We start from the raw sequence: 26,436 nt of genomic DNA, 5'->3' as shown, positions 1-26,436 counted from the left end.
GACACCGATGAGTGTTTCACAGTGTTCCAGGTGACTCTTTCTATGGCTCCAATTACTGGTATTTTGGGGGGAGTGTGTCTAAGGTAAACTCTGAGAAAATAAACCCACTCCACTGTTTCAAAGCCAAAACGCTTGCCCCTGTGGAGTGATATCCAGGAGTGATGCGGCCCCTCTCTATACTCTGGCATCCCCTGTCACCGTGGGGATCGAACCCACACACCTTGGTTCTATTGTCTCCTGCAGAGAAAAGCTAGATCCATCAGTCAGCTCCGGGACAGAAGTCCATGCATCACAGCCTGGAAGAATAGAGCACCGCCTGACAGTCTCTTCTCCGTGGCCATTGTGATGGAAATAGTCCTTTCTCGCCGTGGCATGTGTTCCAAACCGGGTTAGCGATAACGCTAAAGGTGGCGCACAACAGTAGCCGAGCAGCCTGTTGACAACGGTGCCCCCCCGTTCATTCTATTTTCAGCCTTCGTTGTAATTGAATTCGGAGGCCTCGTTTTCCCTTTCATCTTTTCTTCTTCCGTCGTTGTCGTTGTTTGTCAGTCGGGCGTCTTTCTTCTCAGCTCGCCTGCTGATCGAGGTTTTCGGGTTTGTTCTTCTTTTTTTTGCCGGTTCATTGCGGTTGGCGCTATTGTTGCGGTGTGTGTTTGGGGTGGAGGAGGGGACGAGGAGGGGTGTGGGGAGTATGTGCCGGCGGATTTGCTGTTACTCAATTATGCGCGTTAGCTATGTACACACGGTTTATTCCGAGTGCCACTTCGAAGGTCCCCTGTCTGTCTCAGAGATGCTGCGCATTAGGAGAGCAAAGCTCCGATAGGACAGAGGAATGGAGGGGGAGGAAGGGGGACTTCCTAATTGAGCCGAGGGGTGCGTGAAATGAAAGAAGGAAGAGGAGTTTTAGGGGGGGGGGGCGTCGGAACAGACGCCTGTGACCCAGATAGAAATATAAACCACTGTGATTCTCTCAATAGCATCCCTCCCAAACATAGAACGCATTTTACTAATGAATGTATTTTAAATGACACTAATGTCAGTCAAAAATTGGAACGCTAAACATCCGTGGACATAGCTCATTCAAGACACTCTTACCATTAAGATCAAAAGCCTTTATTAAAATGAATTATCCATAAGGGAGAATGTCATATCCACCAGTGAACCAGGAACGAGCCCTATGAAAACTGTCAACTCAGAGTGAATAATCATATCAAACTATGTCCAGGAAGAGAATAAAGCTTGCAGAAATGCTGTCAGGATTCTCCTTTCATTTAGATGTGGCTCCTTTGTTTCCATCTACACTAGGAGAAGTGACCTCTCATGGTCAACACAGGAACCATTTTGGCACAGTACAGGGAAGCTCTCTGAGCAGCCATTACGGTCTCTAACACTGTCCAGTCAGGCAGCTGGCAGGCTGGAGGAGACAAGGGAGACTCCTCCTCATCTAATATGCTGTGGGCAGGTAATTTGGAGGGCAATGGGTAGTGGGGACAGACCAAGGAAAGATGAGCTCTCCCGTAGGAGGGGGAGACAAAGGGAGAGGGCAAGAGGAAGGTGAGGTACCAGTTGTGGCAGTGTACACACACACACACAGTCTTACAAAACCAGAATCCTTCCTTTGTGTGTAAAAGATTAACAGCTGCACAACTGGGAACAGGTTGAAAATAATTTGAGAACTGCCCTCAGTTCAACTGCAGCACATTTCAACCAGATTCAAACACCTTTGCTAGATAAACTGTGTGTGAGCGTGCGCGCGTGGAAGTAGTCTCAGATTAGCGTGGATTGTAGGGAAGTCCTAACACCCTTTCCTCATATACTCCCATTGATATGTCCACACCCAAGCTAATATACAATACAACGTCAAAGCAGTTGCATTTGACTCGACTGGCTATATTTCTCTCCCACTCCATCCCAGACTTCTCCTCTCTCCTCCTCCTCCTCCTCCTCATCCATCTCCCTCTCCTCGTCCTTTCTTCTTCCGTATTGGGAAGCTAGCGAACGTCGTAGCGCAGCCTGACATTTACGACGATGACTATAATTGTATTTTAAGTCACGACACAGAACATTGCTCTGGTGTGGTGTAAATGGCTCTATAGTTAGAGGGATAAGGTTTGTCTGTCTACAACACCAGCCGATGGATCAGCATCAACAGTAGCACTATGCTCCTTTAACTTTCTATTTACATTGCCGTCTTACTATACATTCCCTGTAGCTGGGCTGCCTCCTGGTGATTAGCATTTGTGTCGCCTAGTAACTTCATCATTATGACAAGTCGAGTGTGCACGCTGCGCCAACACGCTTTCCTGATCCAGGGCGTTTGCAGCACACCACCAATAAAGCTGTCTTATTGCTTTGGCTCCTGGCTGTGCCTGTGAAGAAATGGCTGGAGATGGAGAGGAAGAGGGAAGAGATGTGGAGGAAGAGGGAAGTGGGAAAGAGTTATATACGGGTAAGGGAGGGGGGAAAATAGAATGAGAGAGAGGAGATAAAAGGAGGAGAGCGAGTGAGTGAGTGGGGGGAAAGAGAGGTGGAGTGGAAAGGCAGGGGTCCATAGCGATGGTCCCCGCCCCTCAGAATGAGAACGAGAGGATGAAGGAGAGCGAGATAGAGATAGCTGCTCGGCATGGGTTGTGTAAGCCAGCTGCTATCAGCTCTCTGATGGATAGGGTTTGCGTCGACAGTACTGTATAACAAGCGGTGCACAAATTGGATAGCATCACAGCTACCGAGATTACACATACTGTATTGTACGTGCACACTGTCTGTAACGTGCGCACGCACACACACATTTAGTTCAAGATGGCGCACATTTACTTAGATTACACACACACAGTGGGGTCCATAATTATAGGCACCCTTGATAAAGATTTTTTTTAAATACTGTTATAAAAACATCATACAAATATCGAGCTATGTTGTATGCTTGATTTTTTTGTTGTTGCAATTATATTATTTTATACTAAGACATTTGTTAAAGGTAAAGAGATTTTGTTTAACAAGTAATATATATTTTTTCACAGAAGAGAGTGTTCAAAACAATTGTTTGTTTTTTTGTTTTTTTCACCTTTATTTAACCAGGTAGGCAAGTTGAGAACAAGTTCTCATTTACAATTGCGACCTGGCCACGATAAAGCAAAGCAGGTCGACACATACAACGACACAGAGTTACACATGGAGTAAAACAAACATACAGTCAATAATACAGTATAAACAAGTCTATATACGATGTGAGCAAATGAGGTGAGATAAGGGAGGTAAAGGCAAAAAAAGGCCATGGTGGCAAAGTAAATACAATATAGCAAGTAAAACACTGGAATGGTGGATTTGCAATGGAAGAATGTGCAAAGTAGAAATAAAAATAATGGGGTGCAAAGGAGCAAAATAAATTAATTAATTAAATACAGTAGGGAAAGAGGTTGTTATTTGGGCTAAATTATAGGTGGGCTATGTACAGGTGCAGTAATCTGTGAGCTGCTCTGACAGTTGGTACTTAAAGCTAGTGAGGGAGTGTTTCCAGTTTCAGAGATTTTTGTAGTTCGTTTCAGTCATTGGCAGCAGAGAACTGGAAGGAGAGGCGGCCAAAGAAATAATTGGTTTTGGGGGTGACCAGAGAGATATACCTGCTGGAGCGTGTGCTACAGGTGGGAGATGCTCAGCGAGCTGAGATAAGGGAGGACTTTACCTAGCAGGGTCTTGTAGATGACATGGAGCCAGTGGGTTTGGCGACGAGTATGAAGCGAGGGCCAGCCAACGACAGCGTACAGGTCGCAATGGTGGGTAGTATATGGGGCTTTGGTGACAAAACGGATTGCACTGTGATAGACTGCATCCAATTTGTTGAGTAGGGTATTGGAGGCTATTTTGTAAATGACATCTCCAAAGTCGAGGATTGGTAGGATGGTCAGTTTTACAAGGGTATGTTTGGCAGCATGAGTGAAGGATGCTTTGTTGCGTAATAGGAAGCCAATTCTAGATTTAACTTTGGATTGGAGATGTTTGATATGGGTCTGGAAGGAGAGTTTACAGTCTAACCAGACACCTAAGTATTTGTAGTTGTCCACGTATTCTAAGTCAGAGCCGTCCAGAGTAGTGATGTTGGACAGGCGGGCAGGTGCGGGTAGCGATCGGTTGAAGAGCATGCATTTAGTTTTACTTGTATTTAAGAGTAATTGGAGGCCACGGAAGGAGAGTTGTATGGCTTTGAAGCTTGCATGGAGGGTTGTTAACACAGTGTCCAAAGAAGGGCCAGAAGTATACAGAATGGTGTCGTCTGCGTAGAGGTGGATCAGAGACTCACCAGCAGCAAGAATGACCTCATTGATGTATACAGAAAAGAGAGTTGAACCCTGTGGCACCCCCATAGAGACTGCCAGAGGTCCGGACAGCAGACCCTCCGATTTGACACACTGAACTCTATCAAAGAAGTAGTTGGTGAACCAGGCGAGGCAATCATTTGAGAAACCAAGGCTGTCGAGTCTGCCGATGAGGATGTGGTGATTGACAGAGTCGAAAGCCTTGGCCAGATCAATGAACATTGCTGCACAGTAATGTTTCTTATCGATGGCGGTTAAGATATCGTTTAGGACCTTGAGCGTGGCTGAGGTGCACCCATGACCAGCTCTGAAACCAGATTGCATAGCAGAGAAGGTGTGGTGAGATTCGAAATGGTCGGTAATCTGTTTGTTGACTTGGCTTTCGAAGACCTTAGAAAGGCATGGTAGGATAGATATAGGTCTGTAGCAGTTTGGGTCAAGAGTGCCCCCCCCCCTTTGAAGAGGGGGATGACCGCAGCTGCTTTCCAATCTTTGGGAATCTCAGACGACACGAAAGAGAGGTTGAACAGGCTAGTAATAGGGGTGGCAACAATTTCGGCAGATCATTTTAGAAAGAAAGGGTCCAAATTGTCTAGCCCGGCTGATTTGTAGGGGTCCAGATTTTGCAGCTCTTTCAGAACATCAGCTGAACGGATTTGGGAGAAGGAGAAATGGGGAAGGCTTGGGCGAGTTGCTGTGGGGGGTGCAGTGCTGTTGACCGGGGTAGGAGTAGCCAGGTGGAAAGCATGGCCAGCCGTAGAAAAATGCTTATTGAAATTCTCAATTATGGTGGATTTATCAGTGGTGACAGTGTTTCCTATCTTCAGTGCAGTGGGCAGCTGGGAGGAGGTGTTCTTATTCTCCATGGACTTTACAGTGTCCCAGAACTTTTTTGAGTTAGTGTTGCAGGAAGCAAATTTCTGCTTGAAAAAGCTAGCCTTGGCTTTTCTAACAGCCTGTGTATAATGATTTCTAGCTTCCCTGAACAGCTGCATATCACGGGGGCTGTTCGATGCTAATGCAGAACGCCATATGATGTTTTTGTGTTGGTTAAGGGCAGTCAGGTCTGGGGAGAACCAAGGGCTATATCTGTTCCTGGTTCTAAATTTCTTGAATGGGGCATGTTTATTTAAGATGGTTAGGAAGGCATTTAAAAAAAAATATCCAGGCATCCTCTACTGACGGGATGAGATCAATATCCTTCCAGAAGTGTTTCAGGGAGTGTTTTACAGTGATGAGAGGAGGTCGTTTGACCGCTGACCCATTACGGATGCAGGCAATGAGGCAGTGATCGCTGAGATCTTGGTTGACGACAGCAGAGGTGTATTTAGAGGGCAAGTTGGTTAGGATGATATCTATGAGGGTGCCCGTGTTTAAGGCTTTGGGGAGGTACCTGGTAGGTTCATTGATAATTTGTGTGAGATTGAGAGCATCAAGTCTAGATTGTAGGATGGCTGGGGTGTTAAGCATGTTCCAGTTTAGGTCGCCTAGCAGCACAAGCTCTGAAGATAGATGGGGGGCAATCAGTTCACATATGGTGTCCAGAGCTCAGCTGGGGGCAGAGGGTGGTCTATAGCAGGCGGCAACGGTGAGAGACTTGTTTTTAGAGAGGTGGATTTTTAAAAGTAGAAGTTCAAATTGTTTGGGTACAGACCTGGATAGTAGGACAGAACTCTGCAGGCTATCTTTGCAGTAGATTGCAACACCGCCCCCTTTGGCAGTTCTATCTTGTCTGAAAATGTTGTTGTTTGGAATTAAAATTTTAACATTTTTGGTGGTCTTCCTAAGCCAGGATTCAGACACAGCTAGAACATCCGGGTTGGCAGAGTGTGCTAAAGCAGTGAATAGAACAAACTTAGGGAGGAGGCTTCTAATGTTAACATGCATGAAACCAAGGCTATTACGGTTACAGAAGTCGTCAAAAGAGAGCGCCTGGGGAATAGGAGTGGAGCTAGGCACTGTAGGGCCTGGATTCACCTCTACATCGCCAGAGGAACAGAGGAGGAGTAGAATAAGGGTGCGGCTAAAAGCAATAAGAATTGGTCGTCTAGAACGTCTGGAACAAAGAGTAAAAGGAGGTTTCTGGGGGCGATAAAATAGCATCAAGGTATAATGTACAGACAAAGGTATGGTAGGATGTGAATACAGTGTAGGTAAACCTAGGTATTGAGTGATGAAGAGAGAGATATTGTCTCTAGAAACATCATTGAAACCAGTAGATGTCATTGCATGTGTGGGTGGTGGTACTAATAGGTTGGATAAGGTATAGTGAGCAGGACTAGAGGCTCTACAGTGAAATAAGCCAATAAACACTAACCAGAACAGCTATGGACAAGGCATATTGACATTAAGGAGAGGCATGCTTAGTCGAGTGATCAAAAGGGTCCGGTGAGTGGAGAGGTTGGTTGGGGGTCACGGCGATTTAGACAGCTAGCCAGGCCATCGGTAGCAAGCTAGCATAGGATGGACGTCTGTTATTAGCCACCTCTTGCGTTCCGTAAGTAGATTAGTGGGGTTCCGTGTGGTAGAGGGGATTAATCCAAATCACACAACAACAACAAAAATAAAAACAATAGATATAGTTATAGAGGCCCAAGAAGAAAACAAAAAATGATACAAATAAATAAATAAATTGTCCGATTGTCTATTCAGATAGCAGCCGATAAGACAGCAAACGGTTAGCAGGCCGCAGATGGGCGTTCAGGTAACGTCGCAACGGAGGAGCCAGCCGGATAACTCCTTCAGGTAGATAACGTCGGCAGTCCAGTTGTGAAGGCCCGGTGGGGCTCCGCGTAGGCAGTAAAACGGGTCTGGATAGGTGACTGCAGTCCAGGAGTGATGGATGGAACTCTTCAGCTGGCTAGCTCCGGAATAACTGATGTTTGCTCCGGAATCGACAAAAGCCGATAGTCACACGGATAGCAGCTAGCTAGCTGAGAGATCCAGGTATGAATGTCCAGAGTTAGCGGTTGAAATCCAGGGACATGGAGAGAAAAATTGGTCTGGGATATTCCGTTCCGAGCCGCGCTGCGGCGTACAAAACTGGCGATAGATTTTCGAGCTAAAAGATAGCTGATGACCACAAAACCGTGGTTAGCTGAATACTAACGATTTGCCAGTAAAGAAGCTAACTAGCTTCTGAACTAGCTTCTGATTAGCTTCTGGATTAGCTTCTGGCTAGCTTCTGGCTAGCTCCTGGCTCGCTTCTGGCTAGTTTCTAGCTAGCTTCTTGGAGTTTCTGGCTAGCTTCTTTGGAGGATTACAGATTTGAGGTAAATAATACTTTTTTATAAATATAAATTGGTGAGGCGGGTTGCAGGAGAGTGTTTTGAAGATGAGTTTATGGAAAATTTATATGTGAAAAAAAAATATATATGTGAAAAAAGTTGTAAATATATATATATATACGGGACACGACAAGACGAGGACAAAAGACGTCTGAACTGCTATGCCATCTTGGATGACGGGGGACTGGCACACCTGTTTTCAATGCCTTTCAATACCTCACCTTGCGAGGATAACGGCACGGAAACGTCAAAATAAATATTTTATGAGATTGGAGAACACATTGGGAGGGATCTTGGACCATCCCTCCACACAGAACCTTCCCAGATCCTTGATATCCTTCATCTGCGCTTATGGACTGACCTCTTCAATTCAAACCCATTCTCAATGGGGTTCAAGTCCGGAGACTGAGATGGCCATTGCAAAATGCACAGGTTCCAATCTAAGTGTCAATGCCGTTTAGCAAACTCCTGGCGTTTACATTTGTTGGATGGCATGAAAAAAAAACGAGAGCTTCTTGGCCACGCACACCAGTGTTGAACAATGCATATGCAGAAAATACCTCATCCCTGCTGTAAAATATGGCGGCGGATCTTCGATGTTGTGGTGTTACTATGCATCCACGGGTCCTGGGGCCCTTGTTAAGGTCAACGGCATCATGCCATCTACCTGGTACCTTTTAAGCCAAAAGAACTAGGTTGCCTCTGCCAGGAGGCTGAATCTTGGCCCCAAGTGGTGGATCTTCAAGGAAGACAATAAGCCCAAACACACATCAACATCCACAAATACATGGTTAATTGACCACAATATATGGTTAATTGCATACAATATAGCTCAGTATTTATATAATGTATTTTATGTTGGTTTTTTTTTGCTCGTCTTTATCACGGGAGCCAAAAAAGAAAGGGACTCTCGAGAAAAAGAGAGGAAATGAATGACAGAGGACAGAGGCAAACAGAGAAAGAATGAAAAAGGACAGGGAGAGAGTTCCTCGGATTCCTTCCCTGTGCTCTTGCTGCCAGGCGTTTAACAGAAGTTTCTGTGAGTACTGAGTGCTGACCTATACTGAACCTGCATAGCTGGAGACAGCGAGAGAACAAGAGAGCCAGGGTGGCTGAGCAGCTGTCTCCCAGCTAGGAGTCTCTTTGTCCCAGCCACTCAGAGGTCAGCACAGGGGGAGCCTGCGAAGCAGCTCAACCCTTTTTAAAGTCTACCTGCCTTTGTCTGCCTTCTCTTACCTCTGAGTCACTGTAAACGCTAGGGGATGAGAGACAGAGTTGGAGGGGGGGGGGGGGGGGCGAGACGAGAGAGAGAGCTAACGAGAGGAAGAGTGGGAGAGAGAGAGAGCGAGCGAGCGAACGCTAACGAGAGGAAGAACGGGAGCGAGAGCTAACGAGAGGGAGAGCGGGAGAGAGACAGAGAGCTGCGAGGCTGTGAGGAGGCCAGGGTCTCTGAGAAGCTCAGCACTTCCCTTCCCATCCAGCCGTGCCCATTTAAGTTCCAGGAGGCTTGGACGTGGCAGGCTGGCAGGGTGTAGACAGCCTGGCTCCAGCTCAGGGAACACCAGGACAGGAGTTCACAGAGCCACAGGATTAGCCCTCCTACTTGGAGTAGAACAAGTACTTGAGTCGTACAGCAGCGGTGCAATCTAATTTCCAGGAGCAGAGCTAGAGGCTTGGCCCTACTTAGAGTGCAGTAGAACTTCAATACCTGAACCATCGCAGTTGAAGTCTCAATGTGACTTTGATGTTACACTGTGCTGAAGGGATAAGGATGGGGATGGTCAAATAATGCATAATGGGCATGATTTGTTATTAAATAGGGCTGTGGTGTACTTGGAGGAGGGCCATTTCCGATAGGACAGAAAGGATGTCATCATTTCAGTTGACGATGGTCCAAGGTTGTGGGGTGATTTCTGGTAGAATATAGAGTGGGTTATTTAGCACTCATAAGCACTGTTTTAGGGATAGCATTTCTTTGATGTTAGATTTGAGTGACAATAAGTCTGACTTAACAGCGACACCTCCAACCTACTACAGTTCAGGCATTGAAGTTATCCTGCAGTCATTTAACTGAATTCCAGTCAAATCCAATGTATGTAGGAAATAAAGAAGTCAGTGATGTAACACTGCAGAGTGACACGCGTTCCTTGGTTGGGGGCTTATAGGGACTCGTGGTCCACCGGCACGGCACGCTCTGATTGGATCTTTCACAGTTAGACAGCGGTCCAATTCCAGGCCTGTGTGGCTGGGGGAGGAGAGGGGGACGGGAGAGGGACAGGAGCCCTCATCAGGGAGACGGAGGGAAAAGATTGCTCTAGCTAATTAAAGAACTGACAACTTTGATTTCCACACGAGCCCCAGTCCCTCACTCTGACATCAACACGCAGACCCAGAGTGGCAGATAGGAGAGGAGCGATAAAACCATAACTAGAATTGTATTTCTATGGATTAAACAGAACCGTTAGACTGACAACTACTGCAGAGATCACACTGTCGTTATATGGTGAAGAGGAATCCATTCTCAATTCATATGGGAAGAGATGTGTGAGGATGTTCGGAGAAAAGGGATTGATATGGAGTGTATGTATTCCAATGGGAGGGATGCTTCAGCTTGGGTATACAGTGTACTCAGAGAGGGATAACACATTTGAATGCAGTCTGGAGAGAAAAGGTCAGATACACAGACAGTGACATAGAGCGAGAGAGGGTGGAAGAGAGGGGGAGGGAACAAGAAAGAGAGAGAGAATAGAGAGGGAGAGAAGAGAGCGATAAGATAAAGGGAGAAAGAGAGAGAGCGAGAGAAAGAGAAAATAAGCAGAGAGAGAGAAAAAAAGTGAGAAAGATGGGCAAAACATCCAGACAGCTCCATTCTACTCTGCTGGATATATTTCAAATGTGTGTCCTGTACAAGGGCATCTGGCTGCAGAGCAAGAGATGATATACAGTTGACTTCCCCTGATAGATATCCCTCCACACACACACACACACCAACTTGCATCTCTCTCTCTCTCTCGCTCTCTCTCACACACACACTGACTCACGACATGAATCTCACACACACAATCAAACTAAAGCGACAGAGTCAGTGAGAGGAGAAGTGGTTCTGAGTCATAGACCGGAGAGACTGGCCTTCACAGCGATGCCCATCACAGCCCAGGACACATATACCTATCCCTGGCATGCCAGCTTCTGTCTATCCTCCTCCTCTCCCATTGTCTCCCACAATGCCAGTCAATCACACTGCCCTTGCCCTGCTCCTGGCATCACAGCAGTGATGTTCAGGCTCCCCGGGTGCCGGGGGCGCTGCCCAGCTTTGCCATGAATCTAACCCAGGCTCCAGGCACCCGCTCTAGGCTACGGGAGAGGGCGAGCTGGCTTGCGGCTTTCCAGGCATGGAGGTCCTCTCTGACTTCTATTTCAATGTCCTGGGTGCATAGTGTTCAGTCCCTTCTACAGTGTGGAGAGTAGGTATGCTATAGACTGTGGAGACAATAACATCCACCAATGTGTTTAGCGGGCACATTCTCTTTTACCACGTCGGTCTCATCCGTCTTCAGCTGTTCCACATTGGCATTTCCAAATCTCTCCTTATATAGAAATAACAGGCTTGAGGCCTCCGCTTGTCCCGCCTGCACTTATTCTTTCGCTTGTTGCTGGTGACAAGGCTGCCTGGCGCCAAGGGGCTGTTGGCGCTATAGTGTTTGTCAGCGAGGCGCAAACACGCGCACTTAGTCACATGCATACACTGAATAGTACACACACACCTCCACACACACACTCCACTGTCTTCCCCGTTTCTGATTACTCAAACACCTGGGGGCTTCCTGGGGAGGTGGTAGAGGGGGAGAAGAAGGGAGGAAATTCTTAAACCTTAAATCCCCCCCCCCCCTATCCTCCCTTAGCAGCTATGGAGGGAGGGGTGGCAGGAATAATTACAAAAAATAGACTTTCTATTGGATGACATCGTCAAATTCACGCAGGATGGCTTTTGAATCTCCTAATTGTAATCTAATTAACAGCCAGAGTGGAGCCACGGCTTTCTGACGTCTTTCTGCGATTTTGGTGGGAACCCCTTCCCCCTCCTTTATTTTTCCTCCCTCTCTTTCTACCTCCCTCCACTCAGAGAGGAGGCACAGTACCTCGTAGGACATTTGCTTGAGGTAAATGAATGATCCAACCTGATAAGTTTCCCCTGCATAGATCAAAATCAAAGATTATTTCAAGGCAGGAAGAAAGGACGGTTGCCTTTTTAGAAATAGCAAATTTTGATCAGAGCCTTTGAGTTTTATTAAAATGGCTGCACTGTTCAGATACTACCACTAGAGGGAGGGCTTAATATCTGAGATGCATTTTCTTTCTGAAGTAGGCTGTTCAGTAGCAGGGGTGGGTTTAGTTGTCAGACTGGCTAAGGGATGCCTGTTTAATCTCTCTCTCTCTCTCTCTCTCTCTCTCTCTCTCTCTCTCTCTCTCTCTCTCAATATCCTAGACTTACCTGGAGACCCACGTGATCTAAATGACACAAACATACACATAACACAACGTTACTGCCGTTGGTTCAGTTATTCAAATTCCATTTAATTCGTTTAGAGATCAATCAGATCTGTGCGATGTCGTGGTGAGTTGTCATCTAAAACAGGGTAATGAACTACAGTGACCATAACCCATTGCACATCTACTCTTCCGGTGTGTGTTTCTTTTACGCTTGCTCCTGAAAAGAGAAGAATATATATATATTATTTACTTTGAAGAACTCATAAAATAGTGATTCTGTCAGACAGCATAGACAACAGCTATAGAGATGAGATGACTTGGAATTAAATAATAAAGTCATCAAATAAAACAAATGTACTATACACAACAACTGAAATATTGTATTAAAGTAAAGTCATTTGAATAAAGTATAGTTAATAAGTGATAAGCACTACCATCATGGGACTTTTACTAATTGTTGTATTCGGTGTTACAGCCTTCAACCCACATAATGTAATCGAAAACCATGAAAATGTTTTAATCAAACCGAGCCCAAACCGACCTCAAAAAGCACTAATCGCTCAGCAGAAATACACACACACACACACACATACACGCACCTCGTCTCACTCAAGTTTTTCCCCAGAAACAACCCCCCCCCCCCCAGACATGTTGTACTACACACACAGGCACCCCTGGAGAGTAGGCCTGGGTACTGCAGAACAGAGTGTATATATATATATATATATATGTATAGCACTGCGGTGAATAGAGGGAGAGAAGACAGCAGCTTGTCGACAAGAATTATAGGCACATGATCACTCTGTCTGCGCCTTACGCCCCCGCCACTACACCTACACCCTTACGTTACGCTCTACCCTTCACCTGGTTATTGCAGCTCGAACACCATCCATTTCCTGGCACATTATTACAGCACAGACTGTTAATATGTCGTTTTTCAGGCTTTTTTGTTGTTGTACTTATTTGTATGACTTCCTCACCCCAGGCATCGCTTTATAGCTAGCGCTGAAGAGCCCGGCCCTAAACAGTACAATCCAGCGGTTGATTCTGATTGAAATTATGAGGGAGATAATCATTTTAGCTCTGGTTAAATGATGTCATGCGGTTTAATGGAAAAGCAATGAAGAGCTTTTGACGCACTGACGAGAAGATGGAAATTATGAAGTGCCATTGATGATTATTAAGCTGGGAAAAAACCTGATAGGTTATGTACAGTATGTATGAAACAGCAGAGCTCAAATCCACCAAGTTCTTTAGATTTACCCAAAAGTGCACAAGTTGGGATTAGTGTTGCATTATGGGATTTGGAGTTTCTTAATGTAATATGTCAGACTTGAGCACCGAGACTTGCCTCGAAGGATGGTTGCGTGGGATCTCAAGCAGAATATGTCTTCCTTGTATTAACCATGTAATGTGTTAAGTAATATGTGCTTAAGGGTCTCTGAACAGGAAATGATGGAAATGATGGTTTGATGATGAATACATGAAAATGTTTGAATAATGTAATGATGATGTTAATGCATATGACATTGCTATAACTGAATGCTTTTCATGTTGGTTTTGAGATATGTTATAGATTGTTACTATTGATTTCATTGATGCTATTGATTTTCACTGTCCACTGAGCTATTGGCTGTATCACCTATCGATTATACAAATATACTATTTCTAAATTATTCATAAATATGTTTAACTTATCGGACCCATAACCAAAACAACCATTTAAACCTGAGGTAACTAGAATGCTGTCTAACCAATCCAATCCAGTCCGCAAAAAGCTACTACTTCCTGAAACTACCTAAAGCTGATTTTAACGTACATAACCTTGCTAAACGTTTTGCCATGTTGCCCTTTCTCTAACCTTTAACCTTTGAACCTTTGACCTTCCAGATATTAACCTGCACTCTTTTCCAAATTCTCTAAAGGGAACTTTGATAATGAACGCCTGGCTATTGCTAGACAAAGAATCCCATACCGACTTGGTCGGGTAGTTGACGAGTGGCTACTCGACAAAGGTAACTAAAAAACCCTTAACACTCCACTAATGACCTAACCACTTAATCACCGTTAACCACCGCTCTGGAGGAGGTGCAGTGCCACGCAACAAAGGTGGATGTTATTGGCTCTTTACAGTTCCCCTGATTCACGTATGTACAATGCGATTGGCTTATGACCTTACCCAATCAGTCTCAATGTGATTGGCTTAAACTTTACCATTCAATTATGTCACTGAGTAGTAATATACATTAATAACACATTCAAACAGGTAACCATGCGTCACGCTCTACAGTTTTGTTGTATACTGTATCAATTTGCTGTTCTAGCCCCCTGGAAGCAATTATACAGGTCATTCTATCTTGTAATTGGCAATTATGAAAGTAGGCAAATTGATACTAAATCCACCTCCCTTATCAGCTAGCTGGTGAACTAATATTACAATGTTGTTAATGACCTTACACATTCTTCATAGCATTTCAATTAAGGTACTGAACGAAAGAGCCAGTAGTAGGTTACACTGCACAGGGGAACCATGTCCAAAGCACCTTGACATGGGGCTGCATCTCTTCAGAGTCATAACTTCCCAATAACCCCAACATAACCCCCCAGTAACCAACCTGACAAAAAAGACAGATCCTATTGGTTCCCTTCTGCTTCTCTTCCTGTGTTTCTGTTGTTTGGTCTTGTGAAGTTTTATTAATTATGGTGATTATTATTCACAAAAGTGACAATTAGAGGAAGAAACATCAACCACTTAATAATTTTTGGAACACTCCAGAGAAAAGTAGCCACCTGAAAGTCATTAAAAGTTAAAGGGACTGTTAAATGTGTCTGTTTGACTTTGTTTAATAAGCCTACAATTCGCTGTGTCAGCCTTATTCTGCCCGACAACAACGAGCATGATCGATCTGCAGTTTGGATCTGACCAAAGTGACATTCTTTAACCCTTTGAGTGCCAAACGTCCCCTGACCTCTTTGTCTTTGTCCTGTGTTGTATGTTTGTACTGCTGAAAGGTGGTTGATTCTATTTTTTTTTTAACTCCCCAAATGGAGGTGTGGCCTATGTTGCTCCTCCTCCTCCCCTCCCCTTTTCATTCCATCCCTCTGGCCACAGTTTCCTCAGTCACGCCATAATGTTGGCCATTTTCAACCTGCACTAGCTAGCCAGCTAGCTCAGCTTTCACAGCATGATAATGGGCCGTCCACATCTAGCACGAATACAAACGATAACTATAAGGTGTAGATGTGCCCAATAATTATTTCGAAGAACTGAGAGTTCGCCTCTGGGCAAAGTTTTAATGTTACTTATTCCATGACTGCTAGTCAAAGTGACTCCGATTTTAAATGAGTTGATGTTAGGCATCACAACACAGTAAAATGCGACTTGCTAAGGGAATTTGAGGGTAGATTAGTCTAAGTCACGCATCTCTAAGGCTCCAAAGGCTTTACTCAAGTCTGTATTCTGTTTGTATGACTAATAATAGATGCAGTGTCATGAACACATCACATTTTACATCTTCTAATTTGCTGCGGCTGGCTGTTCTTTGAAACGGTATTATAAGTGATCACACATGCGAGGAAAGATTCCAAATAAATGAATGTGTATTTATGTGAGAGTCAAACAAGAGAAATTAAGAGTTCCCGTGTTTATTTGACAAAAACAAAAATCAGTAAACTGCTCACTGTATGTCATTTGGATTAATAGGTCATTTAGCATGGATTGGATAGAATCAGTATATCAGATAGAACGAGAATCAACTGAAGGGTTTTGTACACATTTCTTCATACATTAATAGGGATGACTTGATATGAATTACCAACCAGATTTAGGATAATGATGACAAGACACAATAAGAACCAAAGAATCAACAGTGCGAGAGGAAGCTGGGGAGGTTAGTATAAAGGCCCTCTTACCATAAACAAAGATTGGAGGGAAGGGAACGGAAAGAGGGAGGCAGAAGACATTTCTCAACTCAAAGGGTTAAAGTTCAAAGTTACTTTGCTATAGAAACAGACAGAGATTAATCCTAAAACCTGAACTAAGCAGAATCTAACCACCTAACAGCAAACCAAACTCACCCCGCGCTAACTCTACTGAGGGCTGACTCTCCCCACACCACCCCTCTTCAAAACTATGAACAGAAGGCCAGTATGTTATTTACAGTCACACCAAATCCTATAGTCTTACCTTCTGGACAGTAGCTAGGACACAACCAAGAAGCCCTCAGTCATAATCCTATTATAAACATCTCTAACGAGCTCAATTGGAACTTTTGAAATTCCTCCCATATCTAGAACTTAGACACTGATAACAACTAAACAGCTAACTAAGTGCTGGACCCCTTTAAGCCATGATGAAGTGGTGCCAGATTACCCCCCCCCCCTCTCCCCTCACCCCTCCTCACCCCGAAACGTAAAACTCAGAGGGTTAAAAATGAACCAGTTTAACTTGAACACCAAAATTCTAAACACAGTGTCTAATTCTTTTTGCAGTTTTGTGATGAAACCTGCAATTATTCAAATGCTTCTTTCAGTATAAAGTTACAAGAGATTATAAGGTCCCTTTAACGTTTACTGTTCCACTATGTTGGCACATAAAATATGTTGCTTGTGTAACAACTGTATGAACCAAAATGGGTGAAATCGTATGTCATTTGCTATGTTGAATGAAAGATCATGTCTGTTCAAGGTGGTGGATATATGCATGTATGGATGGATGTATGAAGGAAAGCGAGTGGGGGTTTATCCTATGGATATTACAGCCTTGTCTGTAATGGTCCAGACTTCACATCTCTTACAGACCACACCCCTCTGACCACACCCCTCTGACCACAACCCTGAGTCTGTGGTTTTCATTGCTTCAGATGTCTTGACCGGAGCGAAACAAACGTCAGCCCAGTGTGTCTCCTGAACTCATGGTCAGTCTGGGTTCAGTGCGGTCAGTTCTGTGGAACCGTACAACCACAAAGAATGGACATTTGCTTTCGTTGATATAAAAAAAAACAGCTCGGGTAACTAGAGCAATCCATGCCCTTTTGAAAATCTTTGAAGTGGTTTATTTTTGCAACTTAACGATTCCGTGAGATTGCATGGTATCTTAGAGCAATAGACTTCCAATAAAGTCAAGTACGGAGTGGAATCAAGATGTGGAAAAGGTAGGTAACACCCCCCCCCCCCCACACACACACACACACACACACACACATATCAATGCTCCCAACCAACTTTATAGGCTGAAGTAGATGGAGCTTAGTAGGTATTACAATATCTCCCCCAGCCCAGAGCTGGCTGTTGGATCACACATCTCAATGTGCAGCTCTCATTCTCTGTTCTCCTCCAGACTTTGAGGCAGATCAGAGAGAACATCTCTGGCCCTCCCAATGCCTGCCGAATAAATCCAAAATGGCAGCACTTATACAGACTCAATGGAGGGGAAAAATAAGAGACCCAAAAGTTTTTAACAGCTCAATCCAACCAAACTCACTCGAATCTGCCCTCCTTTCCCTCATTCCTCTCCCTCTCTCTCTCTCTCTCGCTCTCTCGCTCTCACCTCATATCCGTCACACCAAATCCTCTTCTGTTTTCCACCCCTCCCACCTCTCTCTCCCTCTTTTCTTTCTCTCTCTCTCTATCGCTCTCCTTCCACATCCTCTGCAGTTTTCTTGGCGCCGCTAACTTGCGACGACACCGCAGCCTCTTTTGTTTTGAAACAACCAGAATGAGATACGGTTTCCTAATCTTTCTGGGGAGAGAGAGAGGAGAAGGAGGACAAAATTGAGATTACAAATAACCAGCGACAATCGATTTCCCTTGTTCTCCTTCTCAAACCGGTAAAACGTTCCACTTTTAGCCAATGAGGTATATTTACTTCCTGGCTTTACCCCCAATATATTCCAGTCGTAGAGAAGAGAAGAATAGCCGGAGCTACAATTTAAAATGGGAGCAGTGTGGTATACATCTGGGTTTAGGGAGGGCACCAAACTCTCTGGTGCCATTAAGAACCCAAAGAGAATATCCAGAGACGTGTTCAAGTGGTCTAAACTGAGATGGAAGGAGGAGGAAGGAAGGAACACATCACAGGCCTTTGCGTCAACAGTGGTGTCTGGACAGCTTCTAGCGAGCTACCCAGTGAGCTGGGTTTAATGTTCAGTGTTTAATGGTCTGGTTCAAGCGCCCCCTTTTTCCCTAACCGAAAGCAATCGAGTCCTCCTAGTCGATATGATGCCTGGGCCCAAATCGACCTTCTCCTGGCTGGTGCGCCCATCCAGACAGGCCATGCGTGAGCCTGGCTTTATTACAGAGATTTTTCAACCCGGGCCCCTCACCAGTGGGGACGGCTCTGTGGCCCCTGCAACTCCCTCCAGACCGTCCATGGTGAGTTTATTTGGCTCACACGCTCCTTTCTCCTCTTTTGCTTCTTTCCATGAGCTCTTTCTCTTTTATTACAGCTGTGTTGGAAAAACAGGAAGACACTGTGTATTTGTAACTCGTAGAGGGAAAAGTGGACGTGAGACTCCAGTTCCTACTGGCTTAAATAATGGGGCACTTTGGCTGTGTTATTTCGCCGTTCCTACCATGAAATGAACAAGAGCAGGGGTATTCAACTCTGACCCTACGAGGTCCGGAGTCTTCTGGTTTTCTGTTCTACCTGATAATTCATTGCACCCACCTGGTGTCCCAGGTCTAAATCAGTCCCTGATTAGAGGGGAACAATGAACAAAAACGCAGTGGAACGGGTTTCCAGGTCCAGGGTTGAGTTTGAGGGCCCTATAGCAACTGGAGTGACTGAAGAAAAAGGATCTGTCGTGAGCTCACCAACTTCCTAGATCTCTCCAGATATGTCACGATGCAGAGAAAGCCACTACACCCTGTCATGCTTTATCTAGTGTACTGTACCCTGCCTGAAGTCCTCTTGTACCTCCCCACTACAGTATGTCTCTATCTACTGTCCCCTGGCCCCTGAGGGCCTCACTACACCCTCACGCAGTGCTTTCTCTACTAAAGTCACGGTGCATTCTGCCCCTCGCCTTCCTTTGTCAAACATAATTAATTCAGAGCGTTACCAAATCGCCTACTTTTCCAGTGGAATAAAAAAAAAGACTTAATTAGCAAAGAGCGGCTTGCGCTAAGGAGATAACTACTACCCACTTCATAATCAACTCTGTCAGCAGCGCACCCCATTCTGTCTTGGCTCGGAGGTGGGAAAAGAGGAGGGTTAAAGGGAGAAAAGCCTGTGTTTTTCTTGAGATTCCCCATTGAATCCCGGAATTGAGAGAATGATTTGCCAACGGCCAAGCGATACGGAAGGTTCTCGGTGTAAACATTCCAAGCTTCTGTCAATCAAAAACCCCTCAAGCGGTGCCTTCACAGTGGAGGAGCCTGGGTAATCCATCCATCTGCCCCACTAGCCGAGTCACCACTGCAAAACATTTAAGATGTGTCTACTTCTGTGTGTCACACCCTCTCTCCTAGATTAAACAGGCTCGGGAAGAAAGGGAGCATAATGATGTTGGAGGCCTCTCCAGTCTCCACTTCCAATCCCTCCCTCTGATCCCTTCCACTGGAATGCCATTAGATCCAGAACATCCATCCAGAACTTCCAGCCCCGCTTCCTCTCCCCCACCTTAGCCACTTGGTAGGGGCTGAACTGTGTTTGAGCTCCCCCCTCCCCTCCACATCCAGTGGAGTTTGCCGGCTTGCTCTCATTACCAAAACCTTCAGACAGGCAATCTGTGCATTAGGCAGCCGAGCGTGGACGGACTCTGCCCACTCCTCCACGGCTCCGTCAGCTCAGCCGGTAATTACCGTCCCCGGCTCATCTTTTCCCTCGTCGAGAAGAAAACATGGAAATGGATACACGGATGTAGATGCGTTATGCCCCACTGATTCTCTTCTGGTCAGTGGAGAGGGAAACAGTGATCCAGTTGATGTGAACAGGTTTCCCATGGAACTAGCAACCAGAGCCCTGTGGGTTTTTCTCTGCCGAGCCCCAGCGATTGCTGCTTGGTTAGCCGTATGATTGGCCCGAGTCCAGAAAGGGAAATGGGGAAGCTTGCGTTGTATGATCCATTGAGGTTGTACTACTCAGACATGGATCTAGTTAGCATGTCAATGCACATACTCTCTATCTCTCCCTCTGTTTCACGAACTCCCTCCTCCTTTCTCTCCCCTTGTTTCGCTCCCCTTCCCTCTCCCTTTAACTTTTCTTCTCTCCATCACTGGTTGACACTCTCTCTCCAATTGTTTCACCTACTCTCTCCTCCTTTCTCTCCCCTGATGTATTTCTCGTCACCTCCCTCTCCCTCTCTCCTTTGACCTTTTCTTCTCTCCATCATCCCTGGTTAACACTCTTGTCTTGCCCTCAGTCGCTCCTCTCCTTTATCAGGCCTGTGATCTTCCTTTAGCCCTGCACTCGTTTGTCTTCCTCCCTCTCTCCTGTCATTTCGCACGTCTCCAATTCTCCCCGAAGTCTCTTCTCCTTTCTCCTCTCCCCTCCTCATATCGTTTCACTCGGCTAGGCTATAGTCTCTATGAGTGTCTTATGGCCCTCTCTGTCTCCGTTCATTTCAGCTAGAAATGAAGAAGAGAAGTCACCAGAAAAGCCGGGCCTCAGGGGACGCCACTTTGAGCCAATGACCAGTCCTTTTGACAGTCTAATATATACATTTCATATATGCTGTCGGGGGAATTGTTTCCTTTGGTTGTGTTTATGAAGGTCTCGGGTAACATTATATTACAACAACAACAAAAATATGTATATTTCAAAGGACACAATAGTATTGTCATTAGTTTACTGTAGGCTGCTGTCGCCTGCTCACCTCTGGAGCACATGGAAGAGCGGTTATTGTTGGAGAAATTCATATTTTGAAAGACAGCTCATCTCCTCAATTTTGAGAGGTATTTGGCAAAGGTAAGTGTTTTGGAAACCTCAGAACCTGGTCTTTCTGATACTATATAGAAATCAAAACGTCTTAACCTCATGTTACTCTGTAAGAGGATTTGGCGCTCTTAAACTGCTTATTAAACACATGATGTTGGTGATATCGAAATTCTAACACAATACTTGTGTTAAATATACTGTACTTATTTAGGAAAAGTCGAGGACAGAGAGGGGCATACATTTTTTTTTTAAATGGCAGAGATAGTGTATTTCAATTTTAAATGAATGTGCAGTCAAAATGACTGCCGGTGCCCTTCTAGTATTAAAATAGAAGGGCCAATATTAGGAAGCATTATTTCACCATGATTCTGGCTCATTTTCTCACGAATGAAAACACACTCGGAGGAATCCCTTACGGAAATGTGCCATTTCAATCTCATCACCTTGTTTTATTTCATCACTCTGTTGTTCCATATAACCAACATCTATTTTCATATCTGGACATTACCACCCAGAGAACCATTCAACCTGTCTCAATGATTCCCCTCGCAAACAAATATTTCCCTCTCCAGGAAAATGACAACCCGCGTGTGATTTCAAGATGAAGCTCCTCCCCCAAAAAATACATGGATTTCCTGTCACAACCAAAGCCTGTGGCATTCCACTGTTCCAGTGCACGTTAGTGATTGAACCCCCCCCACCCCCTCTCATAGCATTGGCACTAGGGGATCGTTAGCTCGCGCCCTCGGTGAGGCTATCGAAGCGGAAATGCATCTCTCACCTCCTGGCCAACCTGCTAGGCTATCAGCTGCTAAGTCCCCCAGTGAGATTTGGCGAGGGCACGAGTGATTGCCTTCCCCAGATGCCCGCTTATGGAGTGAGGAGCGAGGAGGAGCATTCATCGCTTCCCTGATCCTCTCTTGTTTCCGAGCGACCAACCTACTGGGACCCTTTTTCAGGGTGCTCAGCTGATGACAGATACAGTGTGAGAGGCCTGAGAGAGGGTTGTGTTGAGGCCGGAGTGTTACGACTTCTTTCTCTGGCTCAAGGGATTCTAACACTCACAAATTAGAACACAGAACATTCATTTGGATTCAGCAGGGGGAAATAAAACACAATACAGCCATGTTCTAATGATAGAGGGAGACTGCGGTGGGAGCAGAGAGCTTTATTTTATTTTACTAGGTAGTTTGACTGAGAACACATTCCCATTTACAGCCACAACCTGGGTCTAGTGTGAGAGAAAAGTATATAGAGAGAGAAAGAAGAAAGGATATCAAATCAGGAGGAAGAGGGAGTGACATACTGAAAGATACCCATAGAAAAAAGGACGGTCAGATAGTTACAGAGAGAAGCAAAGAGAGAGACATAAAAGGAAATGAGAGAGCGAGAGAGAGAGAGAAGGAAATGGAAGATAGTATGCTAATTTGGTATGGAGCAGACCTGCTGTAACTCACTCTATTAAATTCATCAAAACAGGAACATTTTACATTTGGCTAGAAACTCCAAAATAAATTATCTCAAGGAAAATGTCCTACTGTGTGCTACCTATATCCCCCACTAGAATCTCCGTACTTAATGAAGACAGCTTCTCCATCCTGGAGGGGGAAGTCAATCATTTCCAGGCCCAGGGACATGTACTAGTTTGTGGCGACCTAAATGACAGAACTGGACAAGAACCTGACACACTCAGCACACAGGGGGACAAACACCTACCTGGAGGTGACAGCATTCCCTCCCCTATATGCACCCCTAGGAACAACTACGACAACATAACCAACAAAAACGGGTCCCAACTCCTGCAGCTCTGTCGCACGCTGGGTATGTACATAGTCAATGTTAGATTTGAAGGGACTGCTATGGTAGGTACACCTATAGCTCATATCCTGGTAGTAGTACTGTAGATTACTTTATCACTGACCTCAACCCAGAGTCTCTCAGAGCATTCACAGTCAGCCCACTGACACGCATATCAGATCACAGCAAAATCAGTCTTCTTGACCAGAGCAATACTCACTCATGAGGAACTGAATAATATAAAGATATGCCATAGATGGAAGGAAAGTAATGTGGAAACCTACCAAAAAACTATTAGGACAAAACATTTCACTGTAATAGCGAATGTAAACTTGGCAGTAGAAAACCTAAACACTATATTTGACCTTTCAGCTTCCCTATCAAATCTAAAAATGTCAAACAGAAAACAAAAGAACATTTACAACAATGACAAATGGTTTGACGAAGAATGCAAAAACCTAAGACATAAATTGAGAAATATTTCCAACCAAAAATATAGAAACCCAGAATCCTGAGCCTACGCCTTTACTATGGTGAATCACTAAAACAATACAGAAATACACCATGGAAAAAGAAGGAACAGCACGTTAGAAATCAGCTCAATATAATTGAAGAATCCATAGACGCTAACCATTTCCTGGAAAATTGAAAACACTAAACAAACAACAACATGAAGAGTTATCTATCCAAAATGGAGATGTATGGGTGAACCACTTCTTCAATCCTTTTGGGACTATAACAAAGAACAAACAGCAAAAGCACATACATGATCAAATACAAATCTTAGAATCAACTTTTAAAGACTACCAGAACCTACTGGATTCTTCAATTATATTGAATGAACTACAGGGCAAAATACAAACCCTCCAACCAAAAAATGCCTGTGGTGTTGATGGTATCCTCAATGAAATTATAAATATACAGACCACAAATTCCAATTGGCTATACTAAAACTCTTTAACAACATTCTTAGCTCTGGCCTCAATACACAAAAGTGGACCCCAAATTTGACCCCAATAACTACCGTGGGATATGCGTCAACAGCAATCCTCTGCATTATCATTAACAGCAGACTCGTACATTTCCTCAGTGAAAACAATGTACTGAGCAAATGTCAAATTGGCTTTTTACCAAATTACCGTATGGCAGACCACATATTCACCCTGCACACCCTAATTAACAAACAAACAAACAAAAACAAATGCAAAGTCTTCCCATGCGTTGTTGATTGAAAAAAAATATTTTACTCAATTTGGCATGAGGGTCTGCTATACAAATTGATGCAAAGTGGTGTTGGAGGAAAAACACAATATTATAAAATTCATGTACACAAACAAGAAATGTGCAGTTAAAATTGGCAGAAAACACACATTTATTTCCATGGGGCTGTGGGGTGAGACAGGGATGCAGCTTAAGCCCCATCCTCTTCGAAATATACAATGGGGCAAAAAAGTATTTAGTCAGCCACCAATTGTGCAAGTTCTCCCACTTAAAAAGATGAGAGAGGCCTGTAATTTTCATCATAGGTACACTTCAACTATGACAGACAAAATGAGAAAAAAATCAAGAAAATCAAATTGTAGGATTTTTTTTTTGTATTTGCAAATTATGGTGGAAAATAAGTATTTGGTCAATAACAAAAGTTTATCTCAATACTTTTTTATATCCCACTTGGCCAATTGCTAGGGAAAATGCAGAGCTCCAAATTCAAATAAACTACTATAATATTCAAACTTTCATTAAATCACACATGTAATATACCAAATTAAAGCTACCCTCGTTGTGAATCCAGCCAACATGTCAGATTTCAAAAAGGCTTTTCGGTGAAAGCATAAGAAGCTATTATCTGATGATAGCACAACAGTAAACAAAGAGAGAGTAGCATATTTCAACCCTGCAGGCACCTCACAAACGCAGTAATAAAATATAAATCATGCCTTAACTTTGACGAGCTTCTTTTGTTGGCACTCCAATATGTCCCATAAACATCACAAATGGTCCTTTTGTTCGATTAATTCCGTCGATATCTATCCAAAATGTCAATTTATTTGGCGCGTTTGATCCAGAAAAAAACTGCTTCCAATTTGCGCAACATCACTACAAAATATCTCAAACGTTACCTGTAAACTTTGCCAAAATATTCCAAACTACTTTTGTAATGCAACTTTAGGTATTTTTTAACGTTAATAATCGATCAAATTGTAGACGGGACAATCTGTGTTCAATACAGGAAGACAACAAACTCACGCTACTTTTCCAGTCATGCGCCTTCTCAAAAAGTACACTTCAAATGACATACTTCTTCATTACACAAAGGAATAACCTCAACCAATTTCCAAAGACTAGTGACATCCAGTGGAAACGGTAGGAACTGCAAACAAGTGATTTAGAAATCTAGTTTCCCAATGAAAACTCTTGAATAGACAGTGACCTAAAAAATAATAATATGAATGGTTAGTCGACAGGGTTTTGCCTGCTACATAAGTTCTGTTATACTCACAGACATGATTCAAACAGTTTTAGAAACTTCATAGTGTTTTCTATCCAAATCTACTAATAATATGCATATCTTATTTTCTTGGCATGAGTAGCAGGAAGTTGAAATTGGGCACGCTATTTATCCAAAAGTGAAAATGCTGCCCGGCAGACCTAGCTCTCCAGAGAAGACAGGCTATGTGCACACTGCCCACAAAATGAGTTGGAAACTGACCTGCACTTCCTAACCTCCTGCCAAATGTATGAACATATTAGAGGCACATATTTCCCTCAGATTACACAGACCCACAAAGCATTTTAAAACAAACCCAATTGTGATAAAATCCCATAATATTATATATTGGGTGAAATACCAGTGTGCCATCAGAGCAGCAAGATTTGTGACCTGTTGCCACAAGAAAAGGGCAACCAGTGAAGAACAAACACCATTGTAAATACAACCCATATGTATGTTTATTTATTTTCCCTTTTGTAATTTAACTATTTTCACATAATATGACATTTGAAATGGCTAATGTTTACTGTCCAATTTAATTTTTTAAATTTAATTTATTATCTACTTTACTTGCTTTGGTAGTGTTTAAAATCCCATGCCAAATAAAGAACCTTAGAAATTTAAATTTAAATTGATTTGAATTGAGAGAGAGAGAGAGAGAGAGAGACGCTCACATAAGTGACTTGGACTCTCTCATCACAGAGGGAGGTCCATCACTCTAGTGACGGCAGGGCTGAAGTGAATTGGGAATTAGTGTGTGTGTCATCCTATTGGCTGTTTTAATGAGGAAAAGCTACAGCAGTGTCTGTCACCCTCCTATCCCAGCCCAGTTTCTAAACCCAACCCAGCTGAGCCCCGGGCCCTAGGTGAAAATATATTTTCATAAGAGTGGGCCCTAGGTGAAAATATATTTTCATAAGAGTGGGCCCTAGGTGTAAATATATTTTCATAAGAGTGAGCCCTAGGTGTAAACATATTTTCATAAGAGTGGGCCCTAGGTGTAAATATATTTTCATAAGAATGAGCCCTAGGTGTAAACATATTTTCATAAGAGTGGGCCCTAGGTGTAAATATATTTTCTAAGAGTGGGCCCTAGGTGTAAACATATTTTCATAAGAGTGGGCCCTAGGTGTAAATATATTTTCATAAGAATGGGCCCTAGGTGTAAATATATTTTCA

General features: G+C 43.9%; 1 protein-coding gene across 7 annotated transcripts in view; it reads left to right on the top strand.

The window, feature by feature from the left end:
* The window catches only part of LOC135510695 (neurexin-2-like), a 977,907-nt gene that overhangs the window by 906,895 nt on the left and 44,576 nt on the right, over positions 1-26,436 (top strand). For 5 of the 7 annotated variants that reach the window (XM_064931817.1, XM_064931819.1, XM_064931816.1 and 2 more), the window contains one exon: positions 14,017-14,106. The exons of the other annotated variants lie outside the window; for them this stretch is intronic. In XM_064931817.1, coding sequence (XP_064787889.1) covers positions 14,017-14,106 — 90 coding nt within the window. The remainder of the gene's footprint in view (positions 1-14,016; positions 14,107-26,436) is intronic. 7 annotated transcript variants of the gene reach the window in all.

Source organism: Oncorhynchus masou, chromosome 23 (assembly GCF_036934945.1).
Source record: "Oncorhynchus masou masou isolate Uvic2021 chromosome 23, UVic_Omas_1.1, whole genome shotgun sequence".
In the NCBI taxonomy this organism is placed as follows: Eukaryota; Metazoa; Chordata; class Actinopteri; order Salmoniformes; family Salmonidae; genus Oncorhynchus; species Oncorhynchus masou.
This window is presented reverse-complemented; position numbering and strand designations above follow the sequence as displayed.